We start from the raw sequence: 16,562 nt of genomic DNA, 5'->3' as shown, positions 1-16,562 counted from the left end.
AAGCCTTCTGTCTGCCTTCCCCCAGCAGTGCTGCTATCAGGCTGACAGCCCAGAGGCTGGGGGAAGGCAGGGAGAAGCAGCCAGGAAGCTGACCAGTCCTTGTGGCCTGTTCAGTTTCCTGGATTCTGCAAGTTTGTGGGGAGCTGGGAACCAAGTGACAGCCTGGTTCCTGGCTCTCCTCCAGTTGCAGAGCTGGGCAACTGAACAAAGCAGCAGCCTTGGTCAGTTTCCTGGCTCTGTGGAGGGGAACCAGGAGCCAGGCTGCCCCTGGTTCCTAGCTCTCCTTTGTTGACTGGAGTTAGGAAACTGATCAAGGCTGCTCCCTGGTCAGTTTCCTGGCTCCTCAAGGGGGTCCCTATCACTCTGATAGCCAGGAACCAGGGGCAGCCTGGTTCCCATCCTCCCCATGCCCCCCCTCCCCATTTGAGTTATGTGGGGGTTCCAGGAATTCAGCCTGGCATAATTGGAAGTTTTACTGTACAGTGGTGCGCAAACTTTTTTCAGCCACAGCCCCCATATTTTGTTGCACTTGTATCATAACCCCCAAGTTAATTTGAGAAATTTCTTACTTATTACCTTTAAAACAGGCACATAAGTAGAGAACTAATTTTCCATCGTGAATAAAGAAAATGGGGGTGCGTTTATCTGCTGGGACAAAGCCAACTGGGAAGGTTATGTATGTTGTAAAATATATATCATAAAATGTTTCAAATAGTGTATTTTTAAAGGTAAAAACAAAAACAGTAAAGTATTTTAAATTTATTTTAATCAAACTAACAAAAAGGCAAAAAAAGACCAAATAAAATGTTAAAATAATGCTTAAATGTTGTCTTTTTTATGAGAAACTTGAGCTTGAATCTTAGATGCTAGAATTTCTATTCTCAGATTTATATCTGAAACCGCCACTCTTACATCTGCCTCCACATTTAGTCTGGACCAATGTTTGGTTTTGTGTTGCAGTGAGAGCTGAAAAAGCAGATTCGTACAAGTAGGTTGAGGCGAAGGGAAGTAGAAAAAACATTGCTTTTTTTTTTTTTTTGATAATTCCAGGTTTTCGCTTTTCACAGATATCCAAAATTTACCACACCTTGAAATTTTAAACATAGCATGCATAGTTTCATCAGTTGATAAATCAACACATTTTCCTTTTTCATTCATACTCTGTTCTGAATCCCTTTAATTGATAGTGAATGTAAATGGATTTTCAAATCTAACTTAGCTTTTATGGGAACTCTTCAAATCGTGTTGTAAAACTATTTAACAGAGCCATAAGGTGTGTTGTTTTATATCTCTTTGATTTGATATAAGTCCATATCATTATCACTGATGAATTCAGTCAGATGGGAAAATTTCCACACTACCAAGGGCAATGGGATTTTTCCACATCATTATCTTCCTGACAAATGCTTTCACTTTGTCTGAGAGGATTAGTATGTTTGTATTTTGATCCTGAAGACTTAAGTTGAGCCCATTTAACTTTTCAAACATGTCTGCAGGATAACTGAGAATTGACAACCACTTCTCATTCAGAAAATGTTATGCAAGTGTTTTATTGTGTTCCAGAAGAAAAATTCAAACTTAATTTTTGAGTTCAAAGAGATGCAACAGTGTTTTGCCACGTGACAGCCATCTTATTTCGATGTGAAGAAGTGTTTCATGATCAGAGTCCATTTCATTGCACAAAATTGTAAAAAGTCTATTTAAAGTCTTCACTTTTATAAAATTGATAATGCTTATGGCATCTTGTACCTTAATGACGTCTGCTTAGATTGTTTTGAGGCTAATGCTCCTCTGTGTATCATGCAATGGTGAAATGTTACGTGTGGTGCGATTTCTTTTCTTTTACGCTTCCGTTGAATCCCTTCTTTGATCCTGTTAAAGGAGATGTGCCATCTGTACAAATCGAAATGCATTTGTACCACAAAATAGAATTCAATCTGAAAAACTTATTGACATGGCAAAAGAATCTCTTCTGTGATTTTCAAACTCTTACAAGATTTCCCCATAATAGCAGTATCTAACATACGCAAGAAATTGAGCAAGGTTTGTGACGTCTGTCCAATTGCATTGCGAAGTGATTAAAAGAAGTTGATCTATCCAGTAGTTGCTTTTAATATCTTCTGAGTGCTATGATGTGCTGTGAGACCGTGTCTCTCAATAAAGGAATGGGTTTCATTTCATCACCGTATTTTTCACCATGTATAACTGAATCCATTTTACTTGTAGCTGGCAAAACAAAAGATTTGCCAATAGATTGAGGTTCTTCTTCGAGTGTCCCCATGGGTGCTCCACATTAGGTCTCGGGCTCGCCCGGCACCGCAGATCGGATCTTCCAAGCAGTTTCTGCCGGACCGCGCATGCGCCAGTGCGCGCCGCTCCCTTGCGTGCTCCTGGCCACGTGCGCGATCCAATCCCCGCCAGCTCCTCTTAACCGCCGTCGGCTGCAGACGGAATCCGACTAGGCTACGGCCAAGTTAGCGTATTCAATGATTTTTAGCTGTTTTCTTTAAAGTTTTCAAGTTCTTAGTCTATTGTTAAGTTAGCCAGTTGTTGTTTTAAAAAAAAAAAAACAAGAAACAACAAGCGGGACGGAATTCAGTCCAGTCCTAGTAACAAGCGGAGCACCGGAGGCCAGGAGCCTAGGGCCATTAGCCCTCCTGCCGCAGCAGGCTATCCGAGAGGGGGAAAACAGCACAGAGAAGGTGCTAAGTACCCCATTAACAACTAAAAGACTCACCAACAATGTCCTCTTCAGGATTCAAGAAACATGAGTCTTGCCGAGAGGCAATGCCAGCGTCTGATGGGCACAGTCACTGTATAAGGTGCCTTGGGGAGTCCCATGTCACGCAGAAATGCTCCTTCTGTGCAAAATTAACAGCCAGAGCAAGGAAGGACAGGGAGATGCGGCTTAAAATGCTGCTATTCGACAAGGCCCTCCAGCAGACGTGCCGGAGCAGCCGCAGCAGGAGGGACCCTCCGGGGCCCATAAAAGGAAAGCTGCCTCCCTCACCCCATCAGCGCAAAAACGGAGGAAAGTCTCCCCAACCCGATCCCTGCCGGCAGCAACAGCGAGCGGGACGGGAGGAGCACACAGCCCCCAGCCGCAGCAACAGCTGATCGGCGGCGGCACGAAGAGCCACGTGGAGGCGGCTCAGCCTCCGATGATCAAACAGCCGCCCCACACCACAGGCAGGGCGGCGGCTAAACAAGCGCCGGTACCGGCGGCACCGCAGGCAGCGGCACCGACCCCCGGGGAACCGGCGGTGCAGAGCGCGCAGGCATGCAGCCTGCAGGCACCGGAGGACACCTTCTGCGCGGCACCGCCGAAGAGCATGCCGAGCGCGGCGCGGACAGGGCCGAGATCCCCTGCACGTCAGGGGGCGGAGCCACCCCCTCAAGGGAGGGGGAAGGCTGCACAGAAAACAAGGCACCGCAGCCCCTCTCCAGACAGGGCTGCAGAGTTGCTTTCTGTCAGCCCTCCGCTCATGCTGCGGACTCCAACTAGAAGGCAGGGGTCCCCCCTAGCCTACCCGGAGCCTCCGTCTCCATTTTTACAACCAGCCTCGCCCTGGCTGGGACCACCCTCACCCTTCTTGGGGTTTGAGCCGCTGGAGTACTATCACAAATCGCTCTCTCCAGTGTCCCATGTCTCGACGATCTCGCTCCCCCAGACGCAGGGGGTACGCACCAAGGGAGTGGTCCAGGTCACCTTCCCAAGAACAGTGCCCATGCTGCCATGGTCGTCCCTATCACGCGGGGCATAGACACCACCGGCATTCTACCAGGGAAAGATCCCCACAGATGGTCCCGTATCCCCGAGGGCAATCGCGAACGGGGACAGAGACTCAAGTATCTCAGGGGGAACTGGTTATGGAACCCCGAGATTTTCCCTCGCAAGCTTCCAGCGAGCGGATGTACCATCGCCAACAGGAACCGGAAGGGTCCAGAGAGGCATATCCTAGTGGTTCCTCGCTCTCCTCCCCGGACGAGGCTACGGCCCCGGGGGACGTCCATCCTCCGGACGATCTCAAACAGTTTCAAGAGCTGTTTCAAAGGGTGGCCTTCACGCAAGGCATCCAGACAGCAGAGGTGCAAGAGAAACACCATAAGCTCCTCAAAAATTTGAGACCTCCGGCCTCCTCCAAAATAGCAATACCGCTTGACGAAGCAATCTTGGAGTCCGCCATTACGATATGGCAGACCCCTGCGACTATTCTGCCTGTCCACAAGAGAGCGGACAAGAAATACTTCGTGCCGGCGAAGGGCATGGAGTTTCTGTTCAGCCACCCACAACCAAATTCCTTGGTGGTAGAGTTGTTGCAACAAAGATCAAAGACATCTCAATTCAAGACAGGGGGAACAGACAAAGATGGCAAGAAGCTAGAGCTGTTCGGCAGAAAGGTCTACTCCTCCTCCACACTACTGTTGCGAATGGCAAATTACACAGCGCATCTAGCGAACCACAATTTCGACAACTACACTAGGTTAACCTCCCTCATGGACTCGCGTCCAGAGGACAAGAAACCGGTGCTCAAGGCCATCGTGCAAGAAGGCTACGCGGCCTCGAGGACGGGAATTCAGATCGCCCTGGATGTTGCGGACACAGCAGCACGCTCCACAGCTACGGCAGTGGTGATGCGAAGGGAGTCCTGGCTCCAGACTTCGGATATACCGAGGGATCTGCAGGCAAAGATCGTCAATCTTCCCTTCGACACGCAGAAGCTGTTTGCTGAATCAACTGACTCGATCCTTCATTCCAGTAAAGATTCAAGAGCCACACTTAGGACCCTGGGGATTTACACCCCTACATACAGAAAGATAAAGTACTACCCTCAACAAAGACGGTACCAGTACCAGCAACAGTGTCCCCAGTACCACAGGGGTTACGAGCAAGGGCGACATCAACAGCACCAGCAGTACAGAACTCCCAGGCGACGTTCCCAACAGAGCCGTGCGTCCTCGGGGCAGGGCCAAAGGCCACAAGTTTGACACACAGATCCAGGGCTGCGCCATCACTACCATTGCACAAGGTCATCCGAAGCTGTTATTCCACCATCACCTCCGACCATTCTACGACCAGTGGCAAGGATCACCACAGACAAACGGGTGCTGGAGATCATAGCCACGGGGTATGCCATCCCCTTCCAGTCGCTCCCACTGCCACGACCTCCACCCAGGCCCCACCTCCAGGAGGCCTCCCACGCAGAGAGGCTCAAGCAGGAGGTAGACCATCTCATGCTCATAGGGGCGGTGGAAAGAGTGCCGGAGCAACTGCAAGGGAAAGGGTTCTACTCGAGGTACTTCCTCACGGAGAAAAAGACAGGAGGCTGGAGGCCCATCTTAGATCTTCGAGGCCTCAACCGGTACCTGCGCAAGCAACGCTTTCGGATGATCACAATCGCCTCCATCCTTACGGCACTGGACGATGGAGATTGGTTCGCAGCCCTCGACTTACAAGACACGTATTTTCACATAACTATCCGTCCGGCTCATCAACGATTCCTCCGGTTCATGGTAGGCAAAGAACATTTTCAATACAAGGTCCTACCGTTAGGCCTCTCCTCGGCCCCCAGAGTCTTCACCAAGACCTTGGCAGTGGTGTCAGCCTACCTGCACAGACAGGGGGTATTTATATTCCCGTATCTGGACAACTGCCTACTCAAAGGGGCCTTGAAGGAGGAGGTACTACACATGATACGCGTCACAGCAGGCACGTTCTCTTCGCTCGGCCTGGTTATCAATCTAGCAAAATCAAAGATAGACCCCACACAGGACATAGAGTTCATAGGGGCACGCATAAATTCTATTACATGTATCTACCAGAGACACGCTTTCGGGCCATCGGCTCCCTCGTGCAAGTCATCACCTTCAGCCCTACGGTGCCGGTTCTGACGTGCTTACAGCTGCTGGGCCACGTGGCAGCAGCAACGTTCGTAGTACAGAACGCCAGGTTACACATGCGCAGCATGCAGCACTGACTGGCGAGCATATACAAACCGGCAGCACACACTGTTCACAGGGTGGTGTCGCCCACAACAGAGGTGCGCAAATCCCTGCAATGGTGGGTAAACCCCAAGAACATGCTAACAGGGGTACCCTTCCACCAACCACAAATATCGGTTTTTCTTACTACAGATGCCTCCTACATAGGGTGGGGAGTACACATGGGCGAAGAGGTGACGCAAGGACTGTGGTCCTCCACGGAACAGTCACTGCACATAAATATACTGGAGCTCAGAGCAGTGTTCAATGCCTGCAGACACTTTCAAGACCATATACAAGGCAAAGTAGTCAGGATCAGTACAGACAATACCTCCACCATGTTTTATATAAATCGGCAAGGAGGAGCTCGGTCCCGTGCCTTATGTGCGGAAGCAGTCCGGTTGTGGAACTGGTGCATCGCCAGCAATATAACCTTGAAAGCCTCATACTTACCAGGTGCTCACAATGTGAAGGCAGACCAGCTGAGCAGGCGTTTCGCACTCATGCACGAGTGGCAGATCTGTCCCGAACTGCTACGACCGATTTTTCACGCATGGGGCTTTCCCCAGATAGATCTGTTTGCCACTCAACACAACAAGAAGTGCCCACGATTCTGCTCCAGGGCAGGACTGGGACGGGGGTCCCTGGGGGACGCATTCGCAATCTCCTGGAGGGGCCCCCTGCTTTACGCTTTTCCTCCCACAGTGCTGATCCACAAAGTCTTGCAGAAAACCAGGAGGGAAGGAGCCCGAATGATCCTGATAGTCCCAACGTGGGATCGACAGCAATGGTTCCCCCTACTCCTGCGCATGTCGGACCGTCCACCGATGCCCCTTCCGGTGGTGCCGGATCTGCTCATGCAAGCCCAGGGGTCCATAGTGCATCCGCACCCCCAAGGCCTGTGACTACAAGCGTGGTTAATCCATGGCTCAGCTACCTAGAGAGCACATGTACGGAGGAAGTGCAACAAGTCCTAGAAAGTAGCAGGAGGACTTCCACCAGGAAGACCTACAAGCAGAAATGGACTCGCTTCACGGCATGGTGTTCTACCAAACAGCTAGCCCCCCTTTCGGTGCCTATACCTGTAATATTAGAGTATTTACTGGACCTCAAGAGAGGAGGACTCTCACTATCCTCGTTAAAGGTCCACCTTGCCGCCATTTCGCCATTCAGACACGAAGAGGAAGGGCACATGGTGTTCGCCCATCCCATGGTTACCAGGTTCCTCAAACGGTTGGTAAACCTATACCCCCCTCGGAAACCGCTTCCACCTTCGTGGAACTTGGACCTGGTGCTTAATGCGCTAACGGGACCACCGTTCGAGCCTTTAGCCACGGTTTCCCTCCGCCTCCTTAGATAAAGACGACCTTCCTTCTCACAATCACGTCAGCTCGCAGGGTGGGCGAGCTTGCGGCAGTTATGGCAACGCCACCCTGCGCAGTATTTTCCAAGGAGGCGGTAACCATACGGCTGCATCCAGCCTTTGTTTCTAAAGTTTCTTCTGAGTTTCATATTAACGAACCTATTGTTTTACCCTCGTTTTATCCAAAGCCTCATAACTCTAACAAAGAGGCGCGCCTACACCTCCTGGATGTGAGGAGGGCGCTAGCCTTCTATATAGACAGGACCAAGTCCTTCCGGAAAACGGATAGACTCCTAGTCTCTCTCGCTCCCAAATCGAAAGGAGAAGGTCTCTCTTCGCAGAGAATCTCGAAGCACATCGTATCCTGCATGAAAATGTGCTACAAACTCAAAAAGACTCCTTTACTGGCCGCGCCCAGGGCTCACTCCACTAGGCCGGTGGCGGCATCAACAGCCTTTTTCAAGGGTGTTGCGCTAAAAGACATTTGCAGAGCGGGGACCTGGTCATCCTATGACACCTTCGCCAAGCACTACGCCCTTCACAGGGTATTCCAAGAGGATACCCAGCTCTTGACACCGGTCCTCTCGGGGACAAGCTGCACGTGATCCGATTACCCACCTCCTATCTTGGGTTACTGCTGGGTAGTCACCTATTGTGGAGCACCCACGGGGACACTCGAAGAAGAAAGAAAGGTTACTCACCGTAGTAACGGTGGTTCTTCGAGATGTGTCCCCGTGGGTGCTCCACTACCCGCCCATCCTCCCCGCTTCGGATCTCTGTTTAGTGTTTTGCAGGAGCATCCGAGGCGGTTGGTCAAGGAACTGGCGGGGACCGGATCGCGCACGTGGCCAGGAGCACGCAAGGGAGCGGCGCGCACCGGCGCATGCGCGGTCCGGCAGAAACTGCTTGGAAGATCCGATCTGCAGCGCCGGGCGAGCCCGACACCTAATGTGGAGCACCCACGGGGACACATCTCGAAGAACCGCCGTTACTACGGTGAGTAACCTTTCTTTTCATTTCTTTTGCTATTAAATATGAAGGTTCTAATGATGCTTTCAAAGCTTTTTCAGAAACTAGTAGAATTTTGCAGAACTTTTTTTGAAATTCATTTTCACATCACTTTCCCCTGTTGCTCCCCCCCGCTACTGCCTCCTTAGTGTGGCTCTAACAGGGAAGGCTCAGCTCTTCTGCAGCCTTAGAGTTCTCCCGCATGCAGTGCACAGATGGCTCCCTCCCCTGCCACCTTCCTCTTCCTGCCACTGCTGACTCCACTTAAACAAAAAAACTGAATCCTGTTTTAATGGCAGGTGTTGTTGAAGCAGTGGCAACCTCCAGAGATGCAAGGGGAGTCAGCGGCAGCAGCACTCGGAGCCACAAGTGGCTGTTTAAAGAGCTGCAAGTTGCTGACCCCTATGCCAAATTATATGGCAACTCCCCAGGAAGACACCATTGCTCTAGCAGACAGATACTGAGAAGAGCAAGAAGGTGTTATTAACCCAAGGGTAATAATCAGTTGGGACATTCATGTCTTTCTAGTTACTTATAAATAACTTTTTTTTTTTTTTTCATTTTCCAATCTGTGAATCCAGGCCAAGCATGAGGGCTTCAGCCAAAACGTGGAGTTACTCAATCTGCTGCCCAAGAGGGGCCCAACAGCCTTTTCAGCCTTCTGTGAAGCTCTGCGAGAAACCAAACAGCAGCACTTGGAGAAAATGCTCTTGAACACCCTATCCAGCATGAGCAATGAGATTGCAAAGGTCAGAGAAGACTCCAGAATCTGGCAAATGGAACTCATTTGGGATTAGATTTGATCATGAAGGGGAATGTATATCTTGAAATTTCTGGACACAGTTGGATTTTTGCAGTGAGATGAGCTTAAGGGAGAAACCTAAGTGTCGTAAGTGATGAAGAAAGAAATGTAGGGGTAATGTGCATTGGGCTCATATGCTGTGAAAACGCATAAAGGCCTGAAAAGAATGTGTGGATGGAGTGATTTACATAAACTCGTTATAGCTTAGGTCCTGTCTATGCCGGAAGATTCTCTGACTGGAGATCTGGTAAAAATTGAGTTGTTAAGATTGGGAGGGATTTTTAGCTCTTGCTTTTTTATGTACAGTGGCTAATGTTCGAATAAAGGAACCTTTGCTAGAGATTCAGTGCTATTACTATATTAACTAAGGTGATAAGGTATCTCAGTAAACATTTCATACTAGGGGAAGATGAGCCAAAATATCCTGTTGATAACAATACAACACTCTTCAGGAATTCTGTGTACATTATAAAGAAGCAAGGATTGTGGGAAGCATTAGGGAAAATTTTGAAACCCCTTTGAAATAAGCTTATAAGAAGGGATTTTTTTGGAGTGGGGAAGTTGAGTGAGGCCTATAGAGAAGGTACCCTGATTGTGCAGAGAGAGATCGCTAAAGGGCATGCAGGCGGGATTAAGTGAGCATGGAGGGGAAGAAATCTTAAATTTAAAGAGAACCAGTTAATTCTCTTGAGCCATCCATTTCTCCTGACTTACCTATGGATCAGAGTTGGTGATCTAAAGGTTGAAAGCTTTCTATTCAATTATTTATCCTTTATGGTTCTGTACTGCACAGATTATCAGGGATCTTCAACTGGAAACTCCATGGGTTTGTCTGATCTCTTGCAGCTGGGCCAGGATAGTGAGTCAAGTGTCCCATTCTCAGTTCGTGAATCCTGCCTGTTGCCAAAGAGACCACGCTGGTTTGGTGGTGAGTAATTCATGGAAGGCACAGAAGAGAGAGGCTAACCATGACAACAGTAAAATAAGTTACAGATCTATGGCGTGTGAGTGCTCTATGGATTTAGTTCAGTGGGTCACGTAATGTTATAGTCACATATTTAAAAAAGGCTGCAAATGTCAATTTTTAATCATGTTTAAGGAGATGGACCCTATGTTTATGTGAGCCCCTTCCTTTCAAAAGGGGCATGTTAATGAGCGGGCTCAAAAGACGCTAATGAGGCACTGCAATGAATGTGCAGCACTCCATCAGCATAATGGCGGCTGCAGAGATTCGAAAGTACGCCTTTTCGAATTGCGTGTTGCATGTGGAGACGGGACCTTCCAAAAGGATGCCCCCAGTTTTCGAAAGCCCTTCTTCCGATCACCAGATAGGAAGAAGGGCTTTTGAAAACTCGGGGGAGAGGAAGTCCTTTCGGAAGGTCCCGTCTCCGCATGCAGTGCGCGATTCGAAAAGCTGCATTTTCAAATTGCTGTGGCCACCATTATGCTAATGGAATACTGCATATTCATTGCATCGCCTCACTAGCATCTTTTGAACCCGCTCATTAACATGCACCTTTCGAAAGGAAGGGGCTTGTGTAGACCCAGCCAGAGTTAAATTACAAACACATTGGCTGTGCCTACACTTGCCAAAACTTCGAAATGGCCATGCAGATGGCCATTTCGAAGTTTACTAATGAAGCACTGAAATACATATTCAGCACCTCATTAGAATGGCGGCAGCTGTGGCACTTCGAAATGTGGACAGCAGCTGTGGACGCGGCTCGTCCAGATGGGGCTCCTTTCGAAAGGACCCCCAGCAACTTCGAAATCCCCTTATCCCTATCTGCTGGCCATTTTGAAATTTTGGGATAGTGTAGACCCAGCCATTGTGATACTAACAGGAAACGTTAGTCCCTTTGCTCTAGTCCCCACTAGTGTTCCCTTTGTAATTTTTACATCCATGTGCAGAATGAATTTTTTTATGCACACTAATATGGAGGTGATATATGGTGGGAGTAGGGCTAGAGAGTTTGGAGTATGGGGGGAGGGCTCCATTTGGGGCTGTGGTGGTGCCAGGGATGAGAGGTTTGGAGTGTATACTTCCCCAGGGCTTGCAGCAGGGAGAGAAGACTCCCCCTGCTTCCCCCCAGCGCGCTCCCTGCGGTAGCAGCCCTGCGCACCTTTAACCTCTCGTCAGAAGCAGCAGGTGTGCATAATTTTTGGTGGTGCCCAGAGTGAGTCCAAGTCTTACCCCCCTACACCTGCCTTGTGGGAGGATGAGGAGTTGGGGGCATGGGAGGGGCTCTGGACTGGGGCAGAGGGTGAGATGCAGGCTCTAGGATGTGAATGAAGGGTGTGGGAGGAGCTGGAGCTAAGGCTGCCATCCCCCATTCACCCCCAAATCTCAACTCCCAGCACCACACACTCAGCCAAGCCCCAGGCAAGGAGGACTCTACTCATAGTTGCCCTGTGTGTGTGCGTGTGCGTACACGCGCTGACACCGTGTGCTGCGTCCTTCAGCAGACACAGCAGTCAGCCTGCTGCCAGGGCTGTTTCCCTATAGCCAGCAAGAGAGAGCTCTTGGAGCAGCGTTGCTTACTGCAAGAAGGGCAGGGTGCAGGTCAGACTCTTAGGTCAGGCAGCTGGCAGGAATGTTTGGGGGAGGTGTGTTGGGGCCAGCACGCGGGAGCAGAGAGACCTGGCCCAGCACTGGTGGGGCGTGGGCACTTTATGTTCGTACAGCTCTCTCCAGGCCCTTATGGCTGCATGGGTCTTGATGCCTGTTCCATGGTCAAGTGGCTTATGGAGAACTTAGGTCCACACCCTTCGTCTTTATTACCCGCATAAGCCCCATCCATGCTGAGTCTCCGTCACACACTCTCCTCTGGGATATCCCATCCAACCTCAGTTTTCTTGCCTCCCTCACTGCTTGTCCCAGCTCACATAGGAAAGAGTCATTGCTGGGGGTACAAGTTGGGAAACAAGTCACATATCCACCCAATTTATGCCTAACCTATTTTTGCCTTTTTTCATACAATTTCAAACATTGTCATTGTCACTTACAATGTCCAGGCATAAATTATGCCAAACAGAAAATAACAGACAAGACAGAATTAGTAACTGGGCCCAAATTGCATTCTGGGGCAATGGGAAATTCTTCCACCTTCCTTAATAGACATTGCCTTCTCTGATCCTTCAGTCCCATTTTTTTTTTCCAGCTTTTGGTCCAGTGCATCTCTACTTGGGGCCTAAGTTCAGTATACACTTCTACATTGCAGATGAAAGTCATCTTTATCCCATCAGAGTTTAACACTACTCCTCTTTGGGTTTTATGTAGTTCAGGTGTAAGTTTTGGTTGCCCAACTTCAACATTTTTGCCTCAGGTTTTGCAGTTTCTGGTGATGTAATTTATGCCACGCTGTCCTGGTCTTCTCAGAGAAAGGGGAAGTCTTATTTATGTTTGTGTTTAAGTGTTGCTTATTACATCTTCCAACACAATGTCACCTATGTTCTGTAAGCAATTCCCTGTTAAACAGGTTAAGCAATTCTATGTTAAGGCCATATTGGCAAAAATCACACTTATGCTAGCAAGGACTTGTCCTAATCACTACCTCATCTGTGTTCAGTCATGCTCTATAATAAACCATTAAAATATACCTATTAATGCTTTTAATCTTACAATTAATAATTCTTCATTTTATATATAATGTTGTGAGTCAGTATGTGGTGTTTGGGGTTTTTTGTTTTGTTTTGTTTTTTGCTAAGCTTGATCTATTGGGAAGTGGGAGTTATGGGGAAAATGATTTTTTTAATGTCAACATTGCTTATTTTAATATGGCTTTTTATTTAAAATCCAATTCTGTTTGGGAATCATTGCAAACTTCATTAGATGCTTTTCTGAGTGTGTAGTTTTAGGCAACTCCGCCTTGCTGTCCCAATGCGCAGCAAGAGAAGTAAATATGGTAGGAGACCAGACTGGCTTAATGGGGAAATCCTTGGAAAATGTAGGCACAAAAAGGGAGCTTACAAGAAGTGGAAACTGGAACAGATGTCTAGGGAGGGGTATAAACATATAGCTCGAGAATGTAGGGCAGTTATCAGGAAGGTGAAAGCGCAACTGGAATTGCGACTCGCGAGGAATGTGAAGGATAACAAGAAAAGTTTCTACAGGCATGTTACCAAGAAGGTGATCAGAGAGGGCTTGGGGCCCCTACTGGATGAGGGAGGTCACCCAGTGACAGAAGATGTAGGGAAAGCTGAAGTACATAATGCTTGCTTTGCCTCTGTCTTCACGGATAAAGACAGCTCCCGGACTAATGCAGTAAGTGATGCATTGTGGGATGAAGGAGGACAGCCTTTGGTGGGGAAAGAACAGGTCAGGAGCGATCTAAAAAATATAAATATACATAAATCGATGGGCCCGGACCTAATTCATCCTAGGGTTCTGAGGGAGTTGGCATATGTTGTTGACAAGCCCTTGGCCGTTATCTTTGAAAAGTCATGGAGATCGGGAGAGATCCCAGATGATTGGAAGAATGCAAATGTAGTGCCCATCTTTAAAAAAGGGAAGAAGGATGATCCAGGGAACTATAGGCTGGTCAGTCTTACAACAGTCCCTGGAAAAATCATGGAGGGGCTCCTCAAGGAAGTCATTTTGACGCACTTGGAGGATGGGAAAGTGATCAGGAATAGTCAGCATGGATTCATGAAGGGCAAGTCATGCCTGACCAATCTGATTAGTTTCTACGATGAGATAACTGGCTCTGTGGATAGGGGAAAATCAATGGAGGTGATTTATCTGGACTTTAGCAAAGTTTTTGATACGGTCTCCCACAATATTCTTGTTGGCAAGTTAAAGGAATGTGGATTGGATAAATGGATGGTAAGATGGATAAAAAGCTGGCTAGAAGATCGGGCCCAGAGGGTAGTGATCAACAGCTCGATGTCAGGATGGCGGTCGGTTTCTAGTGCCCCGAGGTTCAGTTCTGGGTCCTGTTCTGTTCACCATATTTATCAATGACCTGGATGAGGGGTTGGATTGCACCCTCAGCAAGTTTGCGGATGACACTAATCTAGGGGGAGAGGTAGATATGCTGGAGGGTAGGGACAGGGTCCAGACTGACTTAGACAAATTGGAAGACTGGGCTGCAAGAAATCTGATGAGGTTCAATAAGGGCAAGTGCAGAGTCCTGCACTTGGGCCGAAAGAATCCCAAGCATTGTTACAGGCTGGGGTCCGACTGGCTCAGTAGTAGTTTTGCAGAAAAGGACCTGGGAGTTGTAGTGGACGAGAAACTGGACATGAGTTAACAGTGTGCCGTTGTAGCCAAGAAAGCTAATGGCATATTAGGCTGCATCAAGAGGAGCATTGCCAGTAGATCCAGAGAAGTGATTATTCTTCTTTATTCGGCTTTGATGAGGCCACATCTGGAGTACTGTGTCCAGTTTCTGGGCCCCCCAATTATAGGAAGGATGTGGATACACTGGAGAGGGTCCAGCGGAGGGTGACCAAAATAATTAGGGGGCTGGAGCATATGACTTATGAAGAAAGGTTGAGGGATTTGGGACTGTTTATTCTGCAGAAGAGAAGACAGAGGGGGCTTGATAACAGCCTTCAACTTACTGAAGGGAGGCTGCAAAGAGGCTGGAGAGAGGCTGTTCACAGTGATCACGGATGGCAGAACATGGAACAATGGTCTCAAGTGGTGGCTGGAAAGGTCCAGGTTGAATATTAGGAAAAACTTTTTCACTAGGAGGGTGGTGAAGCATTGGAATGGTCTACCCAGGGAAGTAGTGGAGCCTCCATCCCTGGAGGTGTTTAAGTCTCAGCTCGACAAAGCCCTGGTGGGGTTGATCTGATGGGTTTGGTCCTGCTTAGAGCAGGGGGCTGGACTTGATGGCTTTTTTAGGTCTCTTCCAGCTCTATTGTTCTATGATTCTATGGCATGGACCAGCAGGGGCAGCAATTACAAGGAGAATCCCGTTTTGCCTCCGTAGGCTGGACTGGAGGGAGCATGCCTCATCCTTCTGGGGGAAAGGGACATGTGCAATATAATCAGGACTAAACAGTGTGCTGAGGAATATGACCAGCTTGTGCCCTGCACAGGACTATTTCTTCTTATCCCTCTTCCATCCCACCTTGCAGTACGTAGTCCTGCTTCTGCATTGTTTACTGCATATTTATTCCACCCATGAAAATCTTAGATCCTGCAAGAAACACAGATTCTCTCATGCTACTAAAAAAAAAAAGTCAGCTTATATTAGACATCATCTCTTTCTCCCCTTGCTTAAATTTAAGAGTTAAAAAGCCTTTCATTTAAAAAAAAAAAAAAAGCTTTCTTTGCGTTTGCTGAAATTCTAATTGACACACCGCTGTTCTGTGTACCTCTCATGGAAAGTCAAGATGAATTGCACCCCACTTTTGTCTTTTTAAAAGGAGCTGACATTTTAATGATTATAAAAAGAACCCTGGAATTTTAAACCCCATTTAAAAGTACTCTTTTAAACCACCTAAGCGCCATTTTTAGATATTTGATACCTAACCAATTAAGTTATTTGTATGTCAGGATTAACACTGCTTTTGGAAAAACATTTAACAGCAAAACTGCGCACAGCACTAATAAAACAGTGGCAGCATGAGACATCACAGAACAACAAAATCTGTGAGTGTGATTCTCTGACTGGACTTGAACTGATGTACTACACTAGATTTGGAGCAAGGAAGATAAACTGAGCAGAAATATTTAGCCATCTCATGAATAGGCTACTCTTAGTAAATTGCTTGAGAACACTGAATCTCTCATCCAATTACCACAATCAGGTTTTTTGGCGCATTCAATCCCATCTGCAAAAAAATACACTTTACCTACTCCCACTATTATGGCAGCAGATTCTGTGGGACCCTTGGGGTCCCTTTCCATTTGTAGGTGACCGAAAAGTGACTAAAAATGATCTCTTCTTAGAGGACTTCTTCCTATGTATTCAGTTGTGTATATTTCAGTGACTAAAAATATTATACTGCTTTTTTTTTCTCCCGCTGCAGAAACACCATAGCTTAGAAGGAATGATGTAGGTTCCCTTCTGTGTTTGTGCAGTTCCAGTTAATTACACTGGTACAAGAGCTGTTAAAAACAGTGGGATTGTGTGAGTGTCACTGAAGGCATAATTGGCCTGCAGCAGCTTTATTAGTCGTGATGATGGAGAAATCCCAGCTTGACAAATCAAACTGTCACTTGTTCTCAAGCCATTTATCTTCAGTGAGTTTGCATGGATGTCACTGATTACAACTTGGTAAACAATTTTGTTGATGCACAAGAAGCAATAGCCTCCAGTTCCTTTTTCTGAGAAATATTGTCTGTGTGCAGAGTGAACAGTAATTGAAGCAGTAATAACTTCTCATTCATGCTACAGAGCTGACCCAAAATACTCACAAGGGGCTGGTCTCCTGGATGAGAGATGGGTGGAA

At 47.8% G+C, this 16,562-nt stretch overlaps 1 protein-coding gene across 1 annotated transcript in view; it reads left to right on the top strand.

Annotated features, from left to right (window-relative positions):
- The window catches only part of CASP2 (caspase 2), a 30,676-nt gene that overhangs the window by 1,744 nt on the left and 12,370 nt on the right, over nucleotides 1–16,562 (top strand). Inside the window, exons 3-4 of the mRNA XM_074983624.1 lie at nucleotides 8,935–9,102; nucleotides 10,002–10,083. Of these exons, the coding sequence (XP_074839725.1) occupies nucleotides 8,935–9,102; nucleotides 10,002–10,083 (250 nt within the window). The remainder of the gene's footprint in view (nucleotides 1–8,934; nucleotides 9,103–10,001; nucleotides 10,084–16,562) is intronic.

Source organism: Carettochelys insculpta, chromosome 1 (genome assembly GCF_033958435.1).
Source record: "Carettochelys insculpta isolate YL-2023 chromosome 1, ASM3395843v1, whole genome shotgun sequence".
NCBI classification, from domain to species: Eukaryota; Metazoa; Chordata; order Testudines; family Carettochelyidae; genus Carettochelys; species Carettochelys insculpta.
This window is presented reverse-complemented; position numbering and strand designations above follow the sequence as displayed.